Source organism: Oreochromis niloticus, linkage group LG23 (genome assembly GCF_001858045.2).
Source record: "Oreochromis niloticus isolate F11D_XX linkage group LG23, O_niloticus_UMD_NMBU, whole genome shotgun sequence".
In the NCBI taxonomy this organism is placed as follows: domain Eukaryota; kingdom Metazoa; phylum Chordata; class Actinopteri; order Cichliformes; family Cichlidae; genus Oreochromis; species Oreochromis niloticus.
This window is the reverse complement of record NC_031986.2, coordinates 30,951,338-30,972,317: the sequence shown is the minus strand read 5'-3', so window position 1 is coordinate 30,972,317 and position 20,980 is coordinate 30,951,338. Positions and strand designations below refer to the sequence as shown.

The window sequence follows — 20,980 nt, the reverse complement described above, 5'->3', positions numbered from 1 at the left end:
TGTGCAACCCCTAGGTCTGAGGGTGGATCGAAAGGACCACCTGCCTGTGCCTAAATTACCTAAATATCACTCGAAGACTTGATACACATTTAATGGGACTGGCGTGGCAGCCATCTTGGAACCTTGAAGTCTTATTAGCCTCTATTCCCCTTGTTATGGCTCCCTCTGGTGATGGATAATCCTCCTAGTACCACACTAAGACTCTGATATGTTGCCATGTTTACTTTGTGATGATTCCCAGGCTGTTTTCTGTCACCGTGACCCCCCCATAGCCACATGTTTATTGTAGTAACAGCTCCCCCTCATCTTAACCAGTCAAAGTAAAAAAATCTCTCCCCATACTTTTTGCATACGCATAATATCATTCTTCTTCTGTGGTATTTTCTCCAGAGGCAGACAAACCCTCTGCCTCCTGTTGACGCCAGCACATCCATGCTCACTGTACATGTCTGGTCATATATTAATGCTTTACAGGTGTGCTTATACACTTTATGTATTGCATAAAGTAGTAAAAATTTGAAAGAATGCCAGACTTATCTTTTTCTACAGTCCAGTATTGTTGGGAAATGTTTATCATTTGCTGTCTTCCTTTGATGAAATATCAGACTTAAGAAGAAGAATGACTTTTTCAGGCTTCTTAAAATGTCTTTTAAATGTTTTATGCTCCAAAATAAACAACAACAACTCACCATCACTAAAGATAGTTTTGTCTTTCAATGAAAGCAGTCCAGACTACTTGGATGAGACAGCAACTGAGTGCATTTCTTACTAATCTGGGCTCCTTTCTTAATTCTTTTTTGCTAATATGTAAACAGATTACCTGGTAAAACATATACCTGATACACTACTTCTCTGTCCTCACTTCACCCCCCCTGGTCTAACAGCCTGCACGGCTGCTAGCTAACCCTCTGCATGCTGCTCCTCCAGGCTGCTTCCTGAACGGGCTGACTTGCTCCTCTTTGCTTGCTCTCTGTCTCTCTGTGATTCGACTGCTCCCTCTCTCCTTTCAGGTTCTGCTGGCTCTTTTAACATGTCAAACTCGGGGGACTTGTTCATGAGCGTGCAGTCTCTCAATGGGGACTCGTACCAGGGGGCTCAGGTGGGAGCCAACGTGCAGTCGCAGGTAGGGCCCCAAAGCAGAACAGAAGGTGATACAGGGGCGGATCGAGTACTGATCTTTGTAACGCCAGACTCGTCATACACAGGTTTTAGATTAATTAACTAGTAACTAGGGTAATTTCACCCCCATAGTATCAGGAAGTCGGTCATCTGATAATGCTTACATTAATCTATATTAGCATAAAAGACCTGCAGAAATGTGACCGTGCAGCTACAGCCACAACAGCCAATTACAAGGAAGCTAGCAAGATGGACTGCATTGATTCAACCTCAAAAAGCCACGCCCACTGGAGAGGAAACGATTCAGTTGATGTTACACTTTCGTGTTTTAGCATTCAGTATTTATTTAGCAGTTACAAAGCTAAGGTTAGATATCTGTTAACCAACTATGTTTATCACCAACTATGCTTTCTGAGTCATCCACATTCTACTGTAATGGAAGTTATGCAACTGTTATTCTCATTTCAAACTCCATTTTTTAAATTCTTAGAATAGCTTTGCATGAACCACAACATCATCTGTATTTACCTTGTACTAAGAGTTGTGCAGCCTTTTAGTTTAAGCCTTGTCTGAAACAATTCAGTTTAGCTCCCTCCCTTGCAATTTCCTCCTGATTGGCCGCTTTTATAAATAGGTCTGAACAGCAGTGGAGGTGGAGGTGGAGCCTCTGATGATCATATGAAGGGTATCCCCTCTCAGTGAGAACATCCCGAGCCAAGACTAGAAAAGCATCTTAAATGTTTGCCATATTTAATGCAAGCAGAAAGTAAGGAAATGCATAACAAGTAGCTTTTAACTTACAGAAATATAGTTGCGTAAAACTGACATTTTGATATTTGACTTATTAACAACAAATAATTACTCTCATTAATAATAATTAAGCACAGTCCTGCCTGAAATAGTCAAACTGATGTGGGTTATACCTGTTGGTACTGTTTTCCATCACCCTGTAGCTTTTGGGAATTTTGATTTTTTTTCTTCTAACAGATGAAACTCACATGGAGGCTTCTAATAACTTGTTTCCCCTCTGATGTGGGCGGGACTTAATTGCCCTCTACCTCTGTGCACTTACTTGTACTCATACACTACTTGTTAACAAAATAAGATTCAGACCCTTTTTCTACAGAATTTGGTGGGACTTGGATAGCATTTGTGGGACTAATAGGGGACCTTTTATTTGTCATGTTTTAATGATTTCTGCTTTGACTGGCACATGCTGTTAATGACAAATCTTCTTAATCTAAATATCGTTAGTCTTGCTGGCATAAGAGCATGTGTTCAACTTATTTTCTAATAAACTTCTTTTTTACCCTTGTCATGCACACCCCCTCCAAAAGAAAACACCCAGCTGCTTACTTTTACCTTGATGGAAAAGAGTCATTAATACCCCAGTCTCAAGGGCAGAAGATTTGTCATCCTGTATTCATCCTACAAATAGTTTGATTTCAGCTGGCAAAAACCAAACATCTCTTTATCCTGAATTCCCTTTTTGTTTTGGACTTTGTTGTCTCCAAGGACATACTTGCAGCAGTGTACTCTTGTTGTCTCTCTTGTTGTCTTGTCATCTCTCTCTTTTCTCTTGTGCTTCTCTTGTGTTGACTCTGACCTTGCTTTGTCTGCTCTTTCTGAATGTTTCAGGTGGATACCCTTCGCCATGTTATCAGTCAGACAGGCGGATACAGTGAAGGACTCACAGCCAACCAGATGTACAGTCCGCAGGGCATCAATGTAAGCTTTCCTTTTTTTCCCCTTTGTTTTTCCTTTCTCTCCCTACCAATTATTTCAAAGCCATAGGGCTCAGAATGCCACTTAGTAGGACTTGTCTCCACTCCATGGTCACCTAGTTGATTGCTTCTCTAGCGCTCGTGCCACGGGCAGCACGGTACCCATGGTACGCAGGCGTGGTGCTGGCCGCACACATGCAGAGCCGCCTTCTGAGCCTGTCATGTTCAATCAGGTCTGGAGTAGCACCTGCAGCCACGTATGGTCAGCCGTGAGAGAGCCGCACAAACAGGTGACACCTCTTTGCTCTGGACTTCAGCTCCCTCTGACCACCTGACCCGTGATTAGCAGCCCCAAGGCCAGAAGCTCCCGTTAATGCCCCACAGGAGACATCAGCACCGTCCCGCTAAAAATAAAACCTCACGCTCCTGGAAACGACTCCTCATGTGCCATAGGGGTTTGTCCCCGACGTGTTTGTCTTATTTTCTGCAGAGTTCGGGTTTAGATGTGGGGGTATGAGGGGTGGGGTGGGGGTTGCTAGCTGGCGGCGGCAAACAGTAGGGAAATTCACAGCGACAAGCCGTGTCGTAAAGGGGAAAATCGATAAGACAGACACAAGGAGAGCAGAGTGTGGACTTGGGACAGCAATCCAAGCGCATTGCTCAGATCATGTTCCTGCCACACTAATGGCCCTGACAGCGAGCCGCGCTGAGGACGAGGACGGTCACAGCCGCGGCTGGGTTCCTCCGCTGTCGTCGTCGTGCCTCACTGGCCATATGATAATCAGATGAAATGTCTCCCGTATAAAAACATGTATGTGTATTCAAATAGGCTTCCTGGCTGCTCCGAGCGCATCCCACAGCTAGCTGTGCTAACCCTGAGAGGACGCTAACGTATTCAGGGCCTGTTCTTTCTCAGTCCTTTGACCTCACAGATACGGTTCTCCTTGGACGCCTGCTTGCTCTACCACATCTTACACTGCCACAGTATGCTGTGTTATTCACTTTTATACCCTGTAAAGAAGCTCTGCAATGCATAATGTAGGAGCAGGATATCTGTCTGGCAGCCTGTTTGCCTGTGATTTATGTAGCTTAGGCTGGTAAATTAGGAATCTCTGCTCTTCACTTGCCTGTTTTTTCTCCAATCCATGCACGACAGTTTAGTTTGATATAATATTTTTGCAGATAATAGTAATTTATGACAAAGCTGTCTTTTGTAGAAAACTAGATTTTTTCCATTGAGGTATCTCAACCTCTTTTGGCCTTTATTTTGCAGAATTCAGGGCATAGAAGCACTTTTGTTGTAATGTACAATTTACAAAATACATCATAAGTGGTTTTGGTTCGTCTTTGCATTAAAGTCATACATATATATATATATATATATATATATATATATATATATATATATATATATATAGATATATATATATATATATATATTGAAAATGGCAACGCTTTTATAACTCCATTGTTAATTAAATGCAGGAACGACCTGTATCCCCCCCCAAAAAAAACAGTTTTAGAGACATGTCAAGACAGACTTTAATGAATCTTGTGTCTAATACAAAAAAGCCTGAATAATGACTGCTGCGGGTGATTACATTATACAATCTGACCCCTCCACTTTTGATTACACATTACAAGCTGTGAAATGAAAGGCTGTCGAGGACCATTTCCAATTTTTCTGATGGTTTTAAATTCGCTATTAACACCCTAAATGCTCTTTAACAGGCCTGTCTCTGGCGGTGAAAAGGACCTCCAGAGTTCTTATTGTATGTTAATTCCTACTGTCAGCATCGTAATTAGTGCATGTTTTGTTTCAGACGCCCTTCCATACAATTTACATACATTCATATTGTTTAAAATGACAGCAGCAGGAATTTATTTCAAGCGGAAATCTTGCACAAGTTGACTTTTCCTCTCTTTATTGTTTTCATTGCTTAAATGAGTGAGTGTGCGGTGTATGATGGGGTAATTCTGTTTCTGCTCAGCTGGAAACACGGCAGTATTTTTTTTTATGTCAGTCTTATTCTGAATTATTAGCTGTAATGTGAGCTGTGTTAGCTTTTCCTGCAATCCAGGAGGCAGTTTGACTTAAGGCTGTGTTTGACTGCGTAGTTCAAAGTATCCCAGCGTTGGTGCACTATCTTGCCCTCAGGACTTCTATTCGTTTTTATCTCAGTGTGTTTGAGCTGCATCGAGTAATGAACAGAAGAGCAACACACTCACGCCCCACTTCTGGTTCTCTCTGATTCTTTTCCCCTCCCAGGCAAACGGCGGCTGGCAGGATGCTCCAACCCCCTCATCAGTGACATCACCTACAGAAGGACCTGGAAGCGTTCACTCCGATACCTCCAACTGATCCTCCACCCACCCGCTTCCTCTTGATTCCCACTTTCCTCGATCCACCACAACTCTCCCTTCCAAAACTTATACCCTGACCCCCTTTTTTTGGGACTGGATGGGACACGGCGGGACACAGTCGGGGTCTGGAGATGACGTTTTCACCATTACGGATAAAACTGTTCACTTTTCCTATCTGGACCACCGCGGCACCGTTAGCAGCCTGCGTAGGGGACTCATATTCACACACCACAGTTTGTACAGTTTCCACTTGATGTCCATGTTGCCTCTTTGTATTTCTCTTTACAGTATATATTCACACAGTAGGCTCACAGCAGCGTATTGGCCCACATCTTGTAAATTGAGATGCTTTCACACTACCTCTATTCGAAATAATAACATAGCAAACAAAATTTAAACGGCTTCGGTTTTACAAAGTTTCGTATTTTTACAAATTTATCACACACCACATCGAGCCCTATCATTACACGTCTGTTTTCAATACCAGATTACGTTTCTTTTTTTTACCTATGGTGCCAAAGTTCAGCTCTGGAGGTGAATTTTGAAAACATTGTTATCTCATGTCCTTAAATTTCTCATGCCATACATTGTGACATATTATTATTATAATTATTATGTTAGTCCATTTATATTAGTAAGCTGATATCCAAGTATTCAGCCTCGGTTTGTATTGTTTCTATTCAGAACTTCTACAGCAGACACTGACATTTAAGACCTTTTATTGTTTTGTGCCATAGTAGCTATGTTTCAGCTAACACGCGGTACAACAGTGCAGAGACTTTACAATCTTAAAGCGAGAAATTAAGGAATTGAGCTCAAAGACGTATATATTAAAGCACAATAACATCTACTGATTAAAGTCAAAGGGGAGCATTTGTAAATGTGAAAAAAAGAAAAACAGTTTAAATCTACCAGTGAGACGAGCGGAGCCAAATACTGCTGGTAACCAAACAGTAATTCAGATTTTAAGGTATCATCGGGATTGAACACATCACATGTCCTTTCTCATTCATGTATGGAATCACATTTGTGCCAAAAGTCTGAGAACGAGATGAATCATTTTGAGAACAGAAGATTTTTGTTTTTCCTCAGCTTATTCTTTTCCAATAAATAAATTGGAAAAGTTAATAAAAATTAGCAAAATTTGATAAAAATAAATAATCGTTTCCTATTAAAGTTTGTAAAATTGGAACATGCTAAAAATGTAATAAGATATGTCTCTGCAATATTCATTTATTTTATTTTTTTTCTGTTCAAAATGTCTCACTGAATCCTCAGGATATAGTCACAAATCTAATCCGCATGTGTTCAGCTTGACCAGCCTGACCTGTAACATCAGAGACAACGTCTGACGTTAGAAAGTGATTATATTCTCACTTATTCACTTTTTTCTGTTTAAAATGACACTACACTCATGAACATGATGCCAATCTGCAATGTGAAATTAAATTTGTGACCTTTGTTGTATGTACAGTATAATGTATACATGGTTACAATAGTCCTCATGAGCATTTACATACTTTGATACCAAAAAAAGGCAGACTTTTTATCCTCCTCATTGGGATCAGCTTTATCGAGGGTTTTCTTTTTCCTGTTTTTGAATGATTTTAGTATCTGCAGTGCTAGTGAGCGTCTCATTATGCTCCGGTACTCTGTATCCAAAGCCAAAAAAATGCAGTTGGAATACAGTAGTGTTTATATAAATTCAAATGAAAACAAATACCCTAATGGCACACAAATCCAGAAGATGTTTGGATATATTTTTATGTGTCTCCATTTTGCAAATAAGTCATCTTTTTTGTTTCACTTGATATTCTTTTGACTATTTTTCTTTTTATGCTACCATTATATGTGAATTAGCCCAAGAATGCTCTATATACAGTATGTAGATATGCACCTTTACTCTTTTTTTGCATCTTTGAATTTGGACAGTAGCTATTTTAACGCAGCCTCTTTGAGTTCCTGTTGGATTTACGGTGAAATCCTTCTTATTGTTTTGTACTCATGTCACCATTACAACCCTGCGTCCAGAATGGCTACTGTCCCATTTAAGGTGACGTGAAAAGTTAGCGTTAACATTGCCCTCTCTTTGGCTTTTATTTTAGCTGAACTGAACCCTGAGAGAAAATTCAGTCCCGAGATCCCAAACAGCCACAAAACAGCCTGAAAACCACAGGTATTTTTTTTAACAGTATTTATTACACACGTATGAAATCATGGATGTCTCAGAGCTTCGGCGTTGAGATCTACGACGGCATGATGGCACCAGACAAACTCATTTGAATGACTCAGAGCGGCTCCCCTCTCGACTCACCTGCTCAGTATTACAGCCGAGGGGGCGAGCACCATTGAAATGATGCACAGAACCTGCCTCAGTCGTGTCTTTGGAAGTCATTGGAGTGAACTGACAGCGGCGGCCATGCAAGGCAAACACGAGGATTGTTTTTGCACCCCTCAAAAAAAGGCTTAACTCTACTTTTCACATTGCCTGTCAAATATTATCGAAGCTTCATGTAATGATGCTTTTTAGTTTTTGAATATAAAAGGAAAAGAGACATGAAAAGAAAGATGAACAATTTGTAAAACATGAAATGTTTTATTTGTTGCATGTCTTTTTGTTCTTCAATAAAATAACGTACTGCAGTGTTTTGAATGTTAACTTCTTTTTTATAAGGATTTCAGAGTGAAATCGTGGAGCCTTTTTCTTGACAGGTTTTAACTTTTAAGATCTCTGCGTATGTAAAAAGGTATCAAATGGAAAACTATTGTCTTTCTAATTCCGATTCAAAACTTGTTTTCTGTGGAGAAAAATAGCTGAAAGGTGTAGGTTTTATGGTCTCTTAATTTGTACTGGCAATGCGTATCCCAAATAAATAGTTTCTTTTGTTGCATAAACTGAGGTTTTGTCATTTTTCTGGTGAAGTTTTGTATGCTCTTTGTGCTTTTCTCCACCACAAACTTGAGCGCGGTGTTTCCAGCAGACTTTTGTAACAGGGTCAGGGTCAGAAGTCACTGTAGGATACAAGTTAACACATTGTAGACTTGTCAGTCCAACACCTCTGGATAGCATTGCACGTCTCACTTCCAACTAGGCTGTGGCACGGAGGCATTTTATCACCACTAACATAGCACCGGAGCTTGGCCTGAGCTGCCGAGGGTGTGAAGGGGACATTTTCACAGTTTTCACAGTGAGTGAAAGCTGTGTGCTCCCGGCAGACAGACACCTCCTCTATCCCCCGCCACCCTTCCCCACACCCAGCGCTCCCTCTGAGGCATGGTTAATGTGCGTTCCCTGAAAGAGGCGGAATCCACACTTATCTCTCTCTTCCAGATAAACCAGACAGGATGTCTGATTCTGCTTCTTCAATTCATCCCTCCTCTGGAAAAAAAAATAAAAAGAAGGAAGGGGCTGAAACATGAACTTGTGGATTAGGAAGAGGTTCCCAGGAGCATGCAAAATCAGGGAGCGTGACAGAGACTGTGGGAGTGACATATGCAAACATGATCAAGTGTAATTACATGGAGAGGCCTCCTTATTTCTATCAAAGGGTTTCTTTTAGCCAGTGTTTCAGGAATGAAAGGCAAAAAGTGCTGGACGTGTAGCTTTAATTTATTCATGTTCTCCTGCAAACCAAAAAAGGCATTGTGAGACTGATTCAGTCATTACATGGTGAAAAGGTGTAAATCCCATTCTGAGTAAAATCGCTGTGCATTCTTTTGAATGTCTGAGTCCTTTAACAAAAAAAGGCTGTAAAACATGCTGTACTGTGACAAATGCACTGCAGGTTTTTATGAAGACTACACTGATCATTGTTCATTTTACATCATGAAAGTATAAATCCAATCAGCAACAGAATCTGGACCTCCTTAACTCTTTTAACCATACCTTGGGAAGGGATTTAGATTAAGAGCAATTAAAGAACATTACCCAAAGAAAACTCACTAATTTTTCTTTCTTTAAAACTTAAATCGAACTGGTTAAAATCCTTTTCGAAACTAATAAGAATCCATTGACAGGTATTATTATTAGGTTAATAAGGGCATACCATTCACAGTAAGCATTTAGTTGGTGATTCGCAAGTTAAAATCTTTGCTGTCCTGGTTAAAACTCATTAATAAGCAACGGTTTTTAATGTATATGATACCTATTATATATTAAGTTTGTGAGGAAACATTTTCCTACCTTTTCTCATTTCACCAACATGAAAACAAAAGGCATTTGGATGCACAGAGAAAGAAAGAAAATCAAAGTTCCCGTTTCATTTTGCTGCTCCTGGTATTGTACCTGCTAGTTCATGTGCTGTCAGTTTTGTGTAATGACAATGCACAACAGAGCCACTGGCAACATATCTACACTGCCCCCTGGTGGCTAGGTGCTGTATAGATCATAAACCCCGCGCCGCCTGTAAAAGAAGTAGTTGCTAACGTGTCTGTTGAGCTATGTTCAGGAATTATACTCAAACACGACGAAGGGCTGTTCCTTACTTAACTGTACAATTTATCCTTACTTAACTGTACCAAAAACGGTGTCGTTCTACAGTAATAAGTTTGTGCTGATAAATAGTAAGTCATGTTGTTACTACTATGTTAAGAGCGCAAATAGCAAATTGGTAGGTGATGCACATGTGGCTAGCTGGTTTGTAAATTATAAATATAGATTGAGCATTCATGATGGCTCAAGGGAGTTGGCCATCTTAAATCGAGCGATTTAAGCTGGCATATCACCTGGGCTGGAGGTGGAACCTCAACATCTCATCTCCACCAATGACCGTTTAAAAAAACGAGTGTAGTTTCCGAGTGCGAAAGACTAAGCCAGCAAGCAGGTATGGGAGGAGCTGTGGGTCAGCAGCAGGAAGGACAGCCAGGTAAAAAACACGCAGAGATGGGTTAGTGTTTCACCTGAAGCAAAGCATTACTTCACACTGTAACAGCCAATCAATGAAAATATAAATTACAGTGGTCCCTCGTTTATCGCGGGAGTTACGTTCCAAAAATAACCCGCGATAAGTGAAATCCGCGAAGTAGCCAACTTTATTTTTTTACAATTGTTATAGACGTTTTAAGGCCGTAAAACACCCAACTACACACTTTATACACTTTTCTCACTTTTCTCTTTTGTTTAAACTCTCTCAAAGTTCAAACCTTCGCAGGTGACGACGTTTCGTCGACATTGTTTTGTTTGTTGGGAGGAAAACTTACAAACATACAGTACAGCACTTCAGAGGCACACTAGCGATCGAAGATTTCTGTAAATTTGACAAGCTGAACGCATTCTGTACTGTACAGGAGACAAGGCACGAGATTGATTGACAATGGTCTACAGCCAATCAGGAGGCAGAACACAATGCGCTGTGTTCTGGTGGTGGGGGGAGGGGGGCACCAGGGGCAACTCCTGTGGCTGCAAAACGAAGTCCAATAGTATAAACGTCTCTTAGAAAATACGTTGAGCTCCCTTTACCCCCTCAGTAAACACTTTCCAGATGAATTTAGGGTCTCAGTCACTAGATTTGAGTCTCAATTAATACCTGACGTTTTTAAATAAAAAATGTTTTTATTTGTTTTGGTTTTTTTATTGGCTGTTATGGCACTTAAAGTTCTTATTTAGTTTAATCTTTCTGTGTACAGCATTTTGGGACTGTTTGTCTGTGAAGCCCTTCATAAATAAACTTTACTTACTAGAGTCAAATCAGACATAAAGCAGTGTAAGCGCTACCTTGTCTGCTGCCGTATGAGTGTGTAGCATTGCCATCAGATCTGCCTGTCACTTGTGATCTCTGGTAACTGTCAAATCACTCAGCTTGAGGATTCATAGCAGGACTCCGTAACCAATGGGTAATGTCACAGTCTGGATGGACTGTACATGTTGATCACTACCGTACAGATTTTGATGATATATGATGCAAATGGTGTAAAATGTCTGTATTCATTTCCCAAAATTCCTGCTGTATTTTTGTGCACTGAGAGGAAGTAATGATTAATTGTCTGAGTAATGATTAATTAATTGAAAGGCATTTTCTGCTGCTTATAGGGAGCTTGGTCACAGTGGCAGCAGGGTAAAATTTTAAATAGCCAGCACCTATATAGTCCTTTTAAACTTTGCAGTGTTATAAAGTGTTTGAAGTGTGTTTCTCATCCACACACACACACATACATAACCACGCAAGGTGTGTTGCTGCCCTGCAGGGTAACTTGGGGTTTGATGGCCTGAGACTCTCAGCAAGTGGAGAGACTGGGGATCAAACCAGCTCTACCAGCTGAGCCAAGGATGTATCCCATGGTCCCTTTCCAGTTAATTATTAATTAAAGCACCTTGGTGTCTATTAGATTAAGAGTCTAATCCAGGTCTCTGCTCCGTACACTCGGACAGGGAACAAGCACAGGATAGTGTCTCTCTATAGGCTAAGACAAACATTCATTATAATCACATCTGCCTTCTTTGACCTCATCTTAGTACATCTAAGCTTTCTCAACGATGGAATTTCATATCAATCTTCTTCAACCACAATGACCACAATGCATGTGGCACATGCAGGAGCTGCTCAGGGCTCACATTATATCGATGACAATATAAGGCTCATCAAGAGGCAGGATTATTCACAATGCATAATGTGCACCCGATACAGCGTCTGCCAACACGATGCACACACACACTCACAAGGCTGCACACATGCGCCTGAGGGAATGGCTTCTGAAGTAGACGATGTGAGGTCTGAGGTGGAGAAGCTTTGTCTCAAGGAAACCTTCTGCATTAATAAGATGAAACAAGTCGTCTTCTCTCCTGATAGACCGTATATGAATCACAAAATAACTCCACAAGGCTGCGCAGGAATAGGGTCAAGTAATTAGTGACTGTGGGTGTGTTCCAGTCAGCGTTGCAGATTTCAGATTTGGAAACAGTTCAGTTTGGCAAAGCCTCAGTACTCGTTTTGCCTATGCCACCCACAGATCCTTAATGAATTCCTCTGATCCCAACTTTCATAAAGAAGACATTTGGAAAAGATTTCACAGATCCGCGTGCGTCATCGGAGCCTTTCAAGTGACTTCAACCGTGGAACATTTGAATTAGACTCTGCAGAATATTTGAGCCTTTTTTGGGGTGTGGGAGTTTAAGGCTGTAAACTGTTTCTTTATATTTGCCTAAAGCTTCCATAATGAGCAAGTTATGGACCTTATCATGTTCTTCAATTACAGGAAAAATAAAGAAAACCTTTAAAACCGTGCCAGGAGATGCTCTTATTAAATAAATGAGAAAGTTATCTCTCCAAAACATAAATCAGAAATGAAACAAAAAAATATTTAATGAAGAACATCCGTATCCAGGGCTGCTGGAATAATTAGCTCAGTCATATGCAAGGATTATTCACGTCCACTGTCTTGCTCGCTTGTTTCTGTGAACTCATTTATTTGGGTTTTGTGTCTCTGTGTTTTTATTTTCTTAAATGTTTTTCCTGCATTTCTGGACATGAAGTCATTTGACACATTTGGTCACTGCAGTGTGTCGCTTCAGAGGGAAATCCTGTCTTTTCAAAAGATAGCAATGCTGATTATGTTGTCAGGACGGATTTGTGTCTGGTTAAAAACCGTCTAGTTACCCCTGCTCTGTGTACCCTGCTATATAGTGTATACTGTAATTTAGGAGGCAGCTGTCATATTGAGTTTTCCCATTATCCACTATGTACAGCGAGGCTCAGAGGCAGTCGGCACTGGATGTGATATAAAACCTCTCTGAGGCTCTCCTCGCACACAGTCTTGATTTTATGAATTTCAATTAATTGTCAAAACAGTAATTTCAGGGATCATTTTACAGAATGGGCCAAATCCCAAACCTCAATGTGCACCAAAATAAAACGGTGATGACCCCTGTTATGGTCTCTGTGACCTGATGTGTCATACGAAGGCAGAATCATTAAAGGAAACAATGGAGTTGAGAAAAAAAGCTTATGAAAGATCATGTGAAGGCTCATATACAAAACATGCAACAGATACTGGCACAAATGGGCCTCGAATAATGAGAGGATCTGGTGGAAGTTTTCATGGAGTAGGGGGTATGTTACTTGTTTCAGTACATTTCTATCCTGACGAGAGTGCGCTTTTCCACGGTGACATGCCCCCCATTCGCAGGGTATGAGAGATCTGTGAGTGGTTATAGCCTCCATAGACACCAGACATCAATGCAACTAAACACAGACTGGAGATTTTGGGCCAACACGTTACACAGCAGTCTCTGCCAACTCCATCACCATCGAAACACCAATTGAGGAAGTTAAACTTCACCTTTAGCGTTTATTGCTTATTAATCACAGTGACAGAGGCCACTTACTCCTACTCAACTAAGCTAACTCAGTTAGCTTTTAGCGGGTGTTGTTTTTTTTCTGAACAAAAATTAAATAAATAATTAAGTTGTTCAATTAGCCTTTAATTATATTGGGTTTAAATTAAGCTTAGCAACATTAAATCATGGAAATTTGAAAAGAGTAATGAGCTATGACAGGGTAGTTACTGCTAATGAGATGGCTAGGCTAGGCCAGCTAACCAAAATAAATCTTTATTTAAACATATTGATTTGGCAAAAGGAACAGTAACTCAGTACTAAATACAGACAACTTCTAGTATAATTGAATACTGACACAGAAAGTGCTTCTATTACTCTACGATTAAATGAATAAAGTATTTTTTTAAAGAAAAAAATCCTTTTTCTTTTTATAAATAAAAACAAATTTGAGAGCTGTTTTCATAATTCTGTTTTTATATAAGTATGAAGCCAAAATGTACATATTAAACTGTGGACCAGTTGACTTTTAGCAGAGCTACTTCAAATATAAACTCCCTCTCTGATAATATGGTTCATCAAAACTATTTACTTTTAAAGAAAAGGTGGGTTAATAAGCCTTATCTAGCCAGACTGCAGTCACTGAAGTTTAGTTTTACCTGTTTCATAAAGAGTGCACTGAAATCTATATCAAATATGCTGCTTAAATATATTTTAACTAATAAGGCAGCTAAATGAAATCTTTAATTTGACGTGATTTAAGAGTTGCTCTCCTCCTGCAAAGTTGCAAAGTTCAAAGTTAGTCTGTAGCTTTAAGCAAAACTAGTGTATGAGATGAATGTTGTATTACCTTGGCTGCTAATTATTAAGCTACTGTTTTATTTGTTTATTTATTTATGATCATTTAAATTACAAAAAGGCTGGAGCGTCAAAATGATTTCTTTTAGGTGACGCAGGGAAAAGTTTGAAGGTTTACATCATCAGTTTGTGTTGTCCACAGTTTTTCCTACACTTTTTATGCTGTTTTGCCATAAAGTTAATGACTTTACATTGCATGTCTAATCCAAAATCATTTTGGTAGCAAGGCACAAAATTAGATTCTGGTGCCAATATAACTTTGACCAAATTCATAAAACTGCTTCACTTTGGTTTTGTACTGCAGCCTGAATGGATTTTGTTCAGATTCATGTTTTATGACGGGGAGTAAATGAACGCTCTAATTGCACAACAGAGAGACGATTAGCTGTTGTAATAAGGTTCAGATGCGGAGGCGACAGTGGTTTCGGGGCCCTGATAGTGTGTCAGAACTATATGTGCACTCACCAGGGAGTGCAATTTACATCGCTGCAGCTGTTTAAATGATTGGACAATCAGGAAAGCCGATGTTTTCTTTACAATATGCCATTATTATATGAGAAGAAGAAAATTTCTTATAATGTTCAACAGAAAATTATAAGAATGGAAGCATGGCCGTCTTGGTCATGGCCATCTTTAAACACGGGCTACCACTAAAGAAAAAAAGTAAACTATTTGTTCAACTCATTTTGCAATCTGAAGCAGGATGGCCTGCTGACTAAAATGGAGGCATCTTTAGCAGATTATTTTTGATTTAGTATAGCAGAAATTTCAAAAATAAGCATTTAAATATATATTTTAGCCTTTAAAAGTTGGTTTGAAAATAAAAAAAATGGCTGCAGTGCAGATGAAAGGGTCAGAGACAGCAAGTAAATATCACTGCTTTAAATTAAAAATAAAAGTAGACTTATATGTCAAAATATAGACTGTTTTATATATGAAAAAACATTTGTCCTTTCTTTTGGACTGGTTTTGGATCATCATCATATCTAATACTATTTGGAATATTCCAATTATATGTAATCTAAGAAAACAGGAAAAACCTAAGAGCCTCACAAGTTTGTCACTTTATTTGCAGAAATCATGAAGGAAAAAACAAACATGTTTTGCAAAGAGTCTAAGAGTTTTTTTCTATGTATAAAGTCAAATTTAACACTAGGATGGTATGAAAACAGTCCATCCTAGTGTGTCCTCTGCAGTCTCTAAGTTTGGATGATAGTTTGGCAGATAACCTCGGCTGAACCTTTCTGTTTTGTGATGTTCGCAGGATGTTGCCCGTTAGCTCTTTGTTTAAAATTTAGACCTCATCCACGGACACAAGTGTGACCTTGTGCAGCTTTGAGCTGTCTCAGCAGAGCATCTGACCACGGCGGCTGACACAGCGAGACGTCCGCCTGTTTGGGGACAGAGGGTGTATGTAGGTCAGGCATGGGTCTGCATGCTGTGACAGCAGCACGGTCACTGTGCTGTGCAGCAGGACAGGGATTGGAGTGGACAGAGAGAGCCGGCACAGAGAGAGGCCCCCCTCACACGTCAGCACCGATACTTCCTCATTTCCCCCCTTAAACACTTTGACATTATCAGGCCACACAGAGCAACGTCCACCCTCATTATTCTCACCTTTGGTACTGCAGCCAAATGGACAAAGAGGAGCAGAAGAAGAAATAAAGGGCAGAAATGTGAAAAAGACATCAGATCATAGTGCACGTCTAACATGTGGGGATGGTCACTTGATGAGAACGAGAGCTTCCGCATCAAGACACTAAGATTTATTTATTTATAGAAACCTTCAGTGTATTAATAATAATCAAATAACAGTAAACAGTGGATTAATTACACAACAAGGAATTCTTTTGAGCACGTTGTTTTTAATTGAAAAGTGTCCTGATTACAGTTCCAAAACTATAAATCCATAAATGAAAGCAGACTGCCATCTAGTGGTTCAAACAAACACTGACATTTAGATGTGACATCAAAAACTACAACAGCTTCAGTGACATGTGAAAAAAAATCCCCATGATGTTTTTTGTACTTATTATTCTCCATTAAAATAACGCACTACAGAGGCATGGGGGAGATCACTTCTCCATGATTCCACAAAAGAAACTTGAACTTGTGGAAGGATGTACCAATAACCTTGTAATGAGATAAAGTTCATAATGATCAGCTCAAGTTATAAATGGGGCCCTACGCAACAGTCCCAGTTTTTCATGAGGCCCCTTGGAAAAATGTTTTGCCCACCCCTGCATTAAACAGAAGTGACAGTTTTCTACTGTAAATGCTGGCACCTCTGAAGGGAAGTCTCTGAATGGTAACAGGTGAGAAGAAGGCGGCTCATCGGTTATAAGGATGCATTGACCCAGATGCAGATTTGATGTTTGTCTTGATGCTGCTTGGCATTTTTCCTGAGAGAAAACAAAAGGGATGAGATCAACCCTATATATGCATCTTTAAGGTTTTTTCTTTCTTCAAGTGCAAATATAAATCATTCAAAACATCCTGTGTTAGCAGCTGGGTTGTCAAAAAAATTAATTTAATTTAATACTCCAATATTAATCAACTCCAAAATGACTATCAAATTAAGATACTCATTTGCCATAGTATCGATACAAACAGTGCCATCTTTGAAGACACTCTGCAGACAGTGACGCACACAGCTCCTCCCCTCACTAACAACTAAAGTCGTTAGCGTTCATAACACTGAACAACACTTGAGGAGGAATTTCAGAGGTCAGTAAAACGTCCGTTTCAACAGCACTGAAGTATTTAACAGTTCATTAACGCAGCAGCTAGCATGCTGTAGTTAGCCTGTAATGATTATGAATGACAGATGGCATACTGAATATAGAGTTGTGGCAAGGCGGATTATGGACACATGGTGAATCGAGTAGGCTGCTCTGCACAGCCATGAGTGGATAATCCAGGAAAATAAAAAAGTCAAATCGGGAGAAGAGTAACTTATTCAGATGGGTTTCAGGCCTGAAGAGCAGGGCTGAGGATGCAAAGAGCTGCACAGAGTGGATGGTGGATGGCAGAGAGGCTGCAGGCAGTTGTGGACAAGATGAAAAAATAATTTTTAAATTAATAAAACAAATCAGATGAATCTTAAAAACCTATTTTGTTGAATTCAACATATTATTGAAAAAGTTTGCAAAAATTCAACATGTTTTTTGAAATGTGAGTTCTTCACCATTACTTTTCTTTACTATTCACTATCTCTGTGAATGGTACTCATGGCCATTGATCAGTGGGTTTTGATCAGTGGGTTTTAGTCAGTGGCTGTTGATCAATGGGCATGAGAATTTGCATAATTAAGATTAAGGAACTGACCCAACCACCCCATTCACTGAGCTGGTTGGTTTCAGTCATTATGCAAATGTACTGTTTATAAGATTGGGGAAACCTGCAGTCAGCTGAGACTGAAGAAGTCACTTGGATGAGTGACGAAACGTTTCTCCCACAAAACGTTACGTCCAGATGAACAGAATCAACCTTTGGAGATTTTCTTTACTATTGTTGCAGGATGGGGTCAAAATCTTCAGCGTGGTCTCAAAAATGGTATTTAGTAGTTCCCTGAGTATATACTCAATAAATTCTAGTATTGTGACAGTCTTAGCTAGTAGTCAATGTGCAAGTTTCAAGGTCCATAAACTCCTGAAAATGATCTGTAGAGTTCAAAGTAGTATCAATACATATAAACAAACAAGCAGTTTTCATATGAAAATCAACACTATCATCTCATTACAATGTAATGTTTGGTGGGAATTTTCCTGGCATTAACGTGGAGATTACTTTGAAGTAAAAGTACATTTCTAGTTAAATTAAACAGGTAGTGCACACCTTAACATGTTTTTAAGCTGTAAACTGCATGATAACAACTATACACAGACCACAGAAATGAATTCTATACAGAAATGTTGGCATTTCTACCAAATTTATGACAAAATGCCATCTACTATTTTAAATCATGTCTATGTTAGGAAAGCCAGGGATGACAGTCAACTACTTTGTAATACTTAACATCATAAAATATATATCAGATACGACTGTTAATGCCCCCTAATAAGGGCTAATCATCAGCATGCACCACGGTCCCTTCGGCCTCTGCATTTGGGTGGAAGCATAGATGGATTATTGCATGGGAAAAATGGGCGCATTAGCTTGAGAATGTTTTTTCATTTGTGCAATGTTATTGTTTTTTTAAATATTGGAATAGGCAGTTTTTTAAACTGCAGTATAATGTAAGATTGTTTGAGTATCCTGTTATGAAGCCTAGAGCTGAGCATTTTTGTTATCAGCTGGTGTTTTAAAAATTTGCCTTTAACATATCCTGTATAATTCCCCTTCCTACCTCTTAAAGTGACCATAATTTTTAAATGGAGCATCACACTTAATTCATTATAATTCAAAAACTAATGACTGTCATCAGTAAAGTCTTGAAACTGAAGAAAACTGAAGAAACACGGCAAAGCACTCTATGGCTGGCTCTCACATAACTGTGATGCTGTGCTCAGATAAAATACTAACTCAGCTTTCCAAGTCTCCTACCTGTCTGTCCTTGCTGCTGTTGAGCCACAGGTCCTCCCATACCTGCTTGCTGGCCTGAACCCCCACCAATAGTGACCTGCTGTAAGGTTGGACCTCCACTCATCATGGACCCCTGTCCTTGGTGTCCAGGGGCCACAGGACCAGGAGGCCTACATTTGGAAAGTCCCTTTCCAAATGCAACAGCCGAAACTAATGCGTTAGTGTCAGCAGGGTTGAAAGACGGTTTGCTCTGTCGCATAGCTGGGTTAAAAAATAAAAATAAAAAATTGTGAGTCATCACTGTGTTTGTGTAATTTATTAAAGAAAAAAACTGCAGCAGAAGTGCAACATACCAGCACTTTCTGCATCTCTGTCCTCACGAGGGTTGCTTAGCTTCTCCAGCAGAGTAGTACACAACTTATTCAAAGCCTGGATCTGTTTCTGTTCATGACAATAAAACCTGAAGGCTTAAACAAAAATTGCAAAATATTCCCAAAAATGACAGAATATTTTATTTTATGTGAGTCCAAACTAACCTGGGCCACATCGGGGCCAATACGTGCTGCCTCTGTACTCAGCGTTTTCTCCTGCTCCTCCACCTCTGGGTCAGGTTTGGTCCGCAAGTAGTCCGGTACGATCTCATGGCTGAACACTGGAACGCGCTGCTCCGTAAGTTTCTGGGAGCAGGTAAACAGACACCTCAGAGAAAATACTTCCTTTTTTTTTTCTTCAAAAAAGGAAACGTGTCATCAGCTGTGGTACTCACTGCCAAGTCCTCATCTCGGTCTGGAGACAGGACCAGGGGAATTATAACCTGGTTGCGAAAGGATGGTGTCTTCTCGTTCCTGAGCAGTTTATTGATGGTGTTCAGCTGACCAGACAGAAGAGCGAAGTTATCCAAAACAGAAGGCCTACAGGACAAAAAAGGGAACATCTGTGAGAGCTCAAAAATAATCCACAAAGCACGCGTTTCAGATCAAATCTGTATATCCACAAGACAAGATTTTCCACAGTTTCTGTCACATTTTCTCCTGTAAATAAAAGGAACACAATGTGTTCAATGTTGTGTATAATGTTGCTGTCAAAAACTGCTTGAACAACAAAGTACGAGGTCAACTTAAATCTATGTCGAGTTTCTTTTAATACAAATCAGCCTGCTTTACATTGAAAACAATTTTACTCACCACGTCAAACGCTCGTACTCGTTTTCTAGTTTGTAAATGAAACTGTGCAGAGCATTTTTAACGTGAGCCACCCTCGAAATGAGAGACTCCACTGACGCCTCTAATTGCTTCTCTTCTCGTTGCTAAAAGACAACAAAAGCATTAAAAACCTCCCAAACTGACTGCAAATACACAGTTGTGCTAGCTAAACGGCTAAAGAGTGCATAAACTCAGCCACTTAAGAGACCAACAGTCACTTAAACAAGAAGAAAATGAGTCATCAGGCAAAATAAATAAAAGTTTTAATGAATGTTAATGCATCTAAGGAGGCATTATACTGTCGTCCAGAATATATATTCATATTTATTACCTGCATTGTTCAAGTAGAATTTAGCCAACCTCAAGCGACACAGAAGCACTTCCGGTTCATCACTGTCAAAGTAAAAGCCTGCAGATTAAACATGGCGGAAACGCTATAACGTTTATTTATTCAAATTTTTCTCGTAAACAAATAATCCAGTACACAACTTATGCGACATTTAAGCAAATATTTCAGTTTAGAGTTTAGAGTTCAAATGTGATATATGTAAAAACTGAATGTATATCTATATTAATCTATATTACTATAGTAATTAAAACTATAGTAATTAATTTGTACATTAACTGTGTACTCTCTCTCTCTCTCTCCCTCTCTCTCTCTCTCACTATATATATATGTATATATATATACACACACACACACACATATATATATATGTGTGTGTGTGTGTGTGTGTGTGTGTGTGTGTGTGTCAGATAACGCTTTGCAGGTTCTCAATTACATTCCTACTTTATAAATGCTCCATATATTTATATACTTAATATATTATATATATAGCAACATACAACTGCTTTTAAACTACAACATGGTGCTGCTGCCTTATCGGTAAAGCAGTTATTGTTTAACAATATGAACCCTG

At 39.5% G+C, this 20,980-nt stretch overlaps 2 protein-coding genes and 1 long non-coding RNA gene across 5 annotated transcripts in view; 1 reads left to right on the top strand and 2 right to left on the bottom strand.

The window, feature by feature from the left end:
• The window catches only part of pbx1b (pre-B-cell leukemia homeobox 1b), a 65,492-nt gene extending 57,390 nt beyond the window's left edge, over nt 1-8,102 (top strand). For 2 of the 3 annotated variants that reach the window (XM_005451135.4, XM_003444302.5), the window contains exons 7-9: nt 1,011-1,123; nt 2,758-2,847; nt 5,113-8,102. In XM_005451135.4, the coding sequence (XP_005451192.1) occupies nt 1,011-1,123; nt 2,758-2,847; nt 5,113-5,205 (296 nt within the window). In that variant the 3' untranslated portion in view covers nt 5,206-8,102. The remainder of the gene's footprint in view (nt 1-1,010; nt 1,124-2,757; nt 2,848-5,112) is intronic. The other variant, XM_005451136.4, reaches the window with a different exon arrangement.
• On the bottom strand, nt 7,083-9,918 carry LOC112843870 (uncharacterized). The gene is made up of 2 exons (XR_003216410.1): nt 9,391-9,918; nt 7,083-8,586 (listed from the first exon to the last, which is right to left on the bottom strand). It is a non-coding gene; the product is annotated as an uncharacterized LOC112843870 (long non-coding RNA).
• Nucleotides 9,919-16,179: 6,261 nt separating this feature from the next.
• Nucleotides 16,180-20,482, bottom strand: med8 (mediator complex subunit 8). The gene is made up of 7 exons (XM_003444301.3): nt 20,392-20,482; nt 20,043-20,164; nt 19,625-19,769; nt 19,395-19,535; nt 19,212-19,299; nt 18,880-19,119; nt 16,180-16,736 (listed from the first exon to the last, which is right to left on the bottom strand). Exons 1-7 carry the CDS (start codon nt 20,395-20,397, stop codon nt 16,666-16,668), a joined length of 813 nt encoding a protein of 270 aa, XP_003444349.1. The 5' UTR covers nt 20,398-20,482; the 3' UTR covers nt 16,180-16,665.
• Nucleotides 20,483-20,980: the final 498 nt, after the last annotated feature.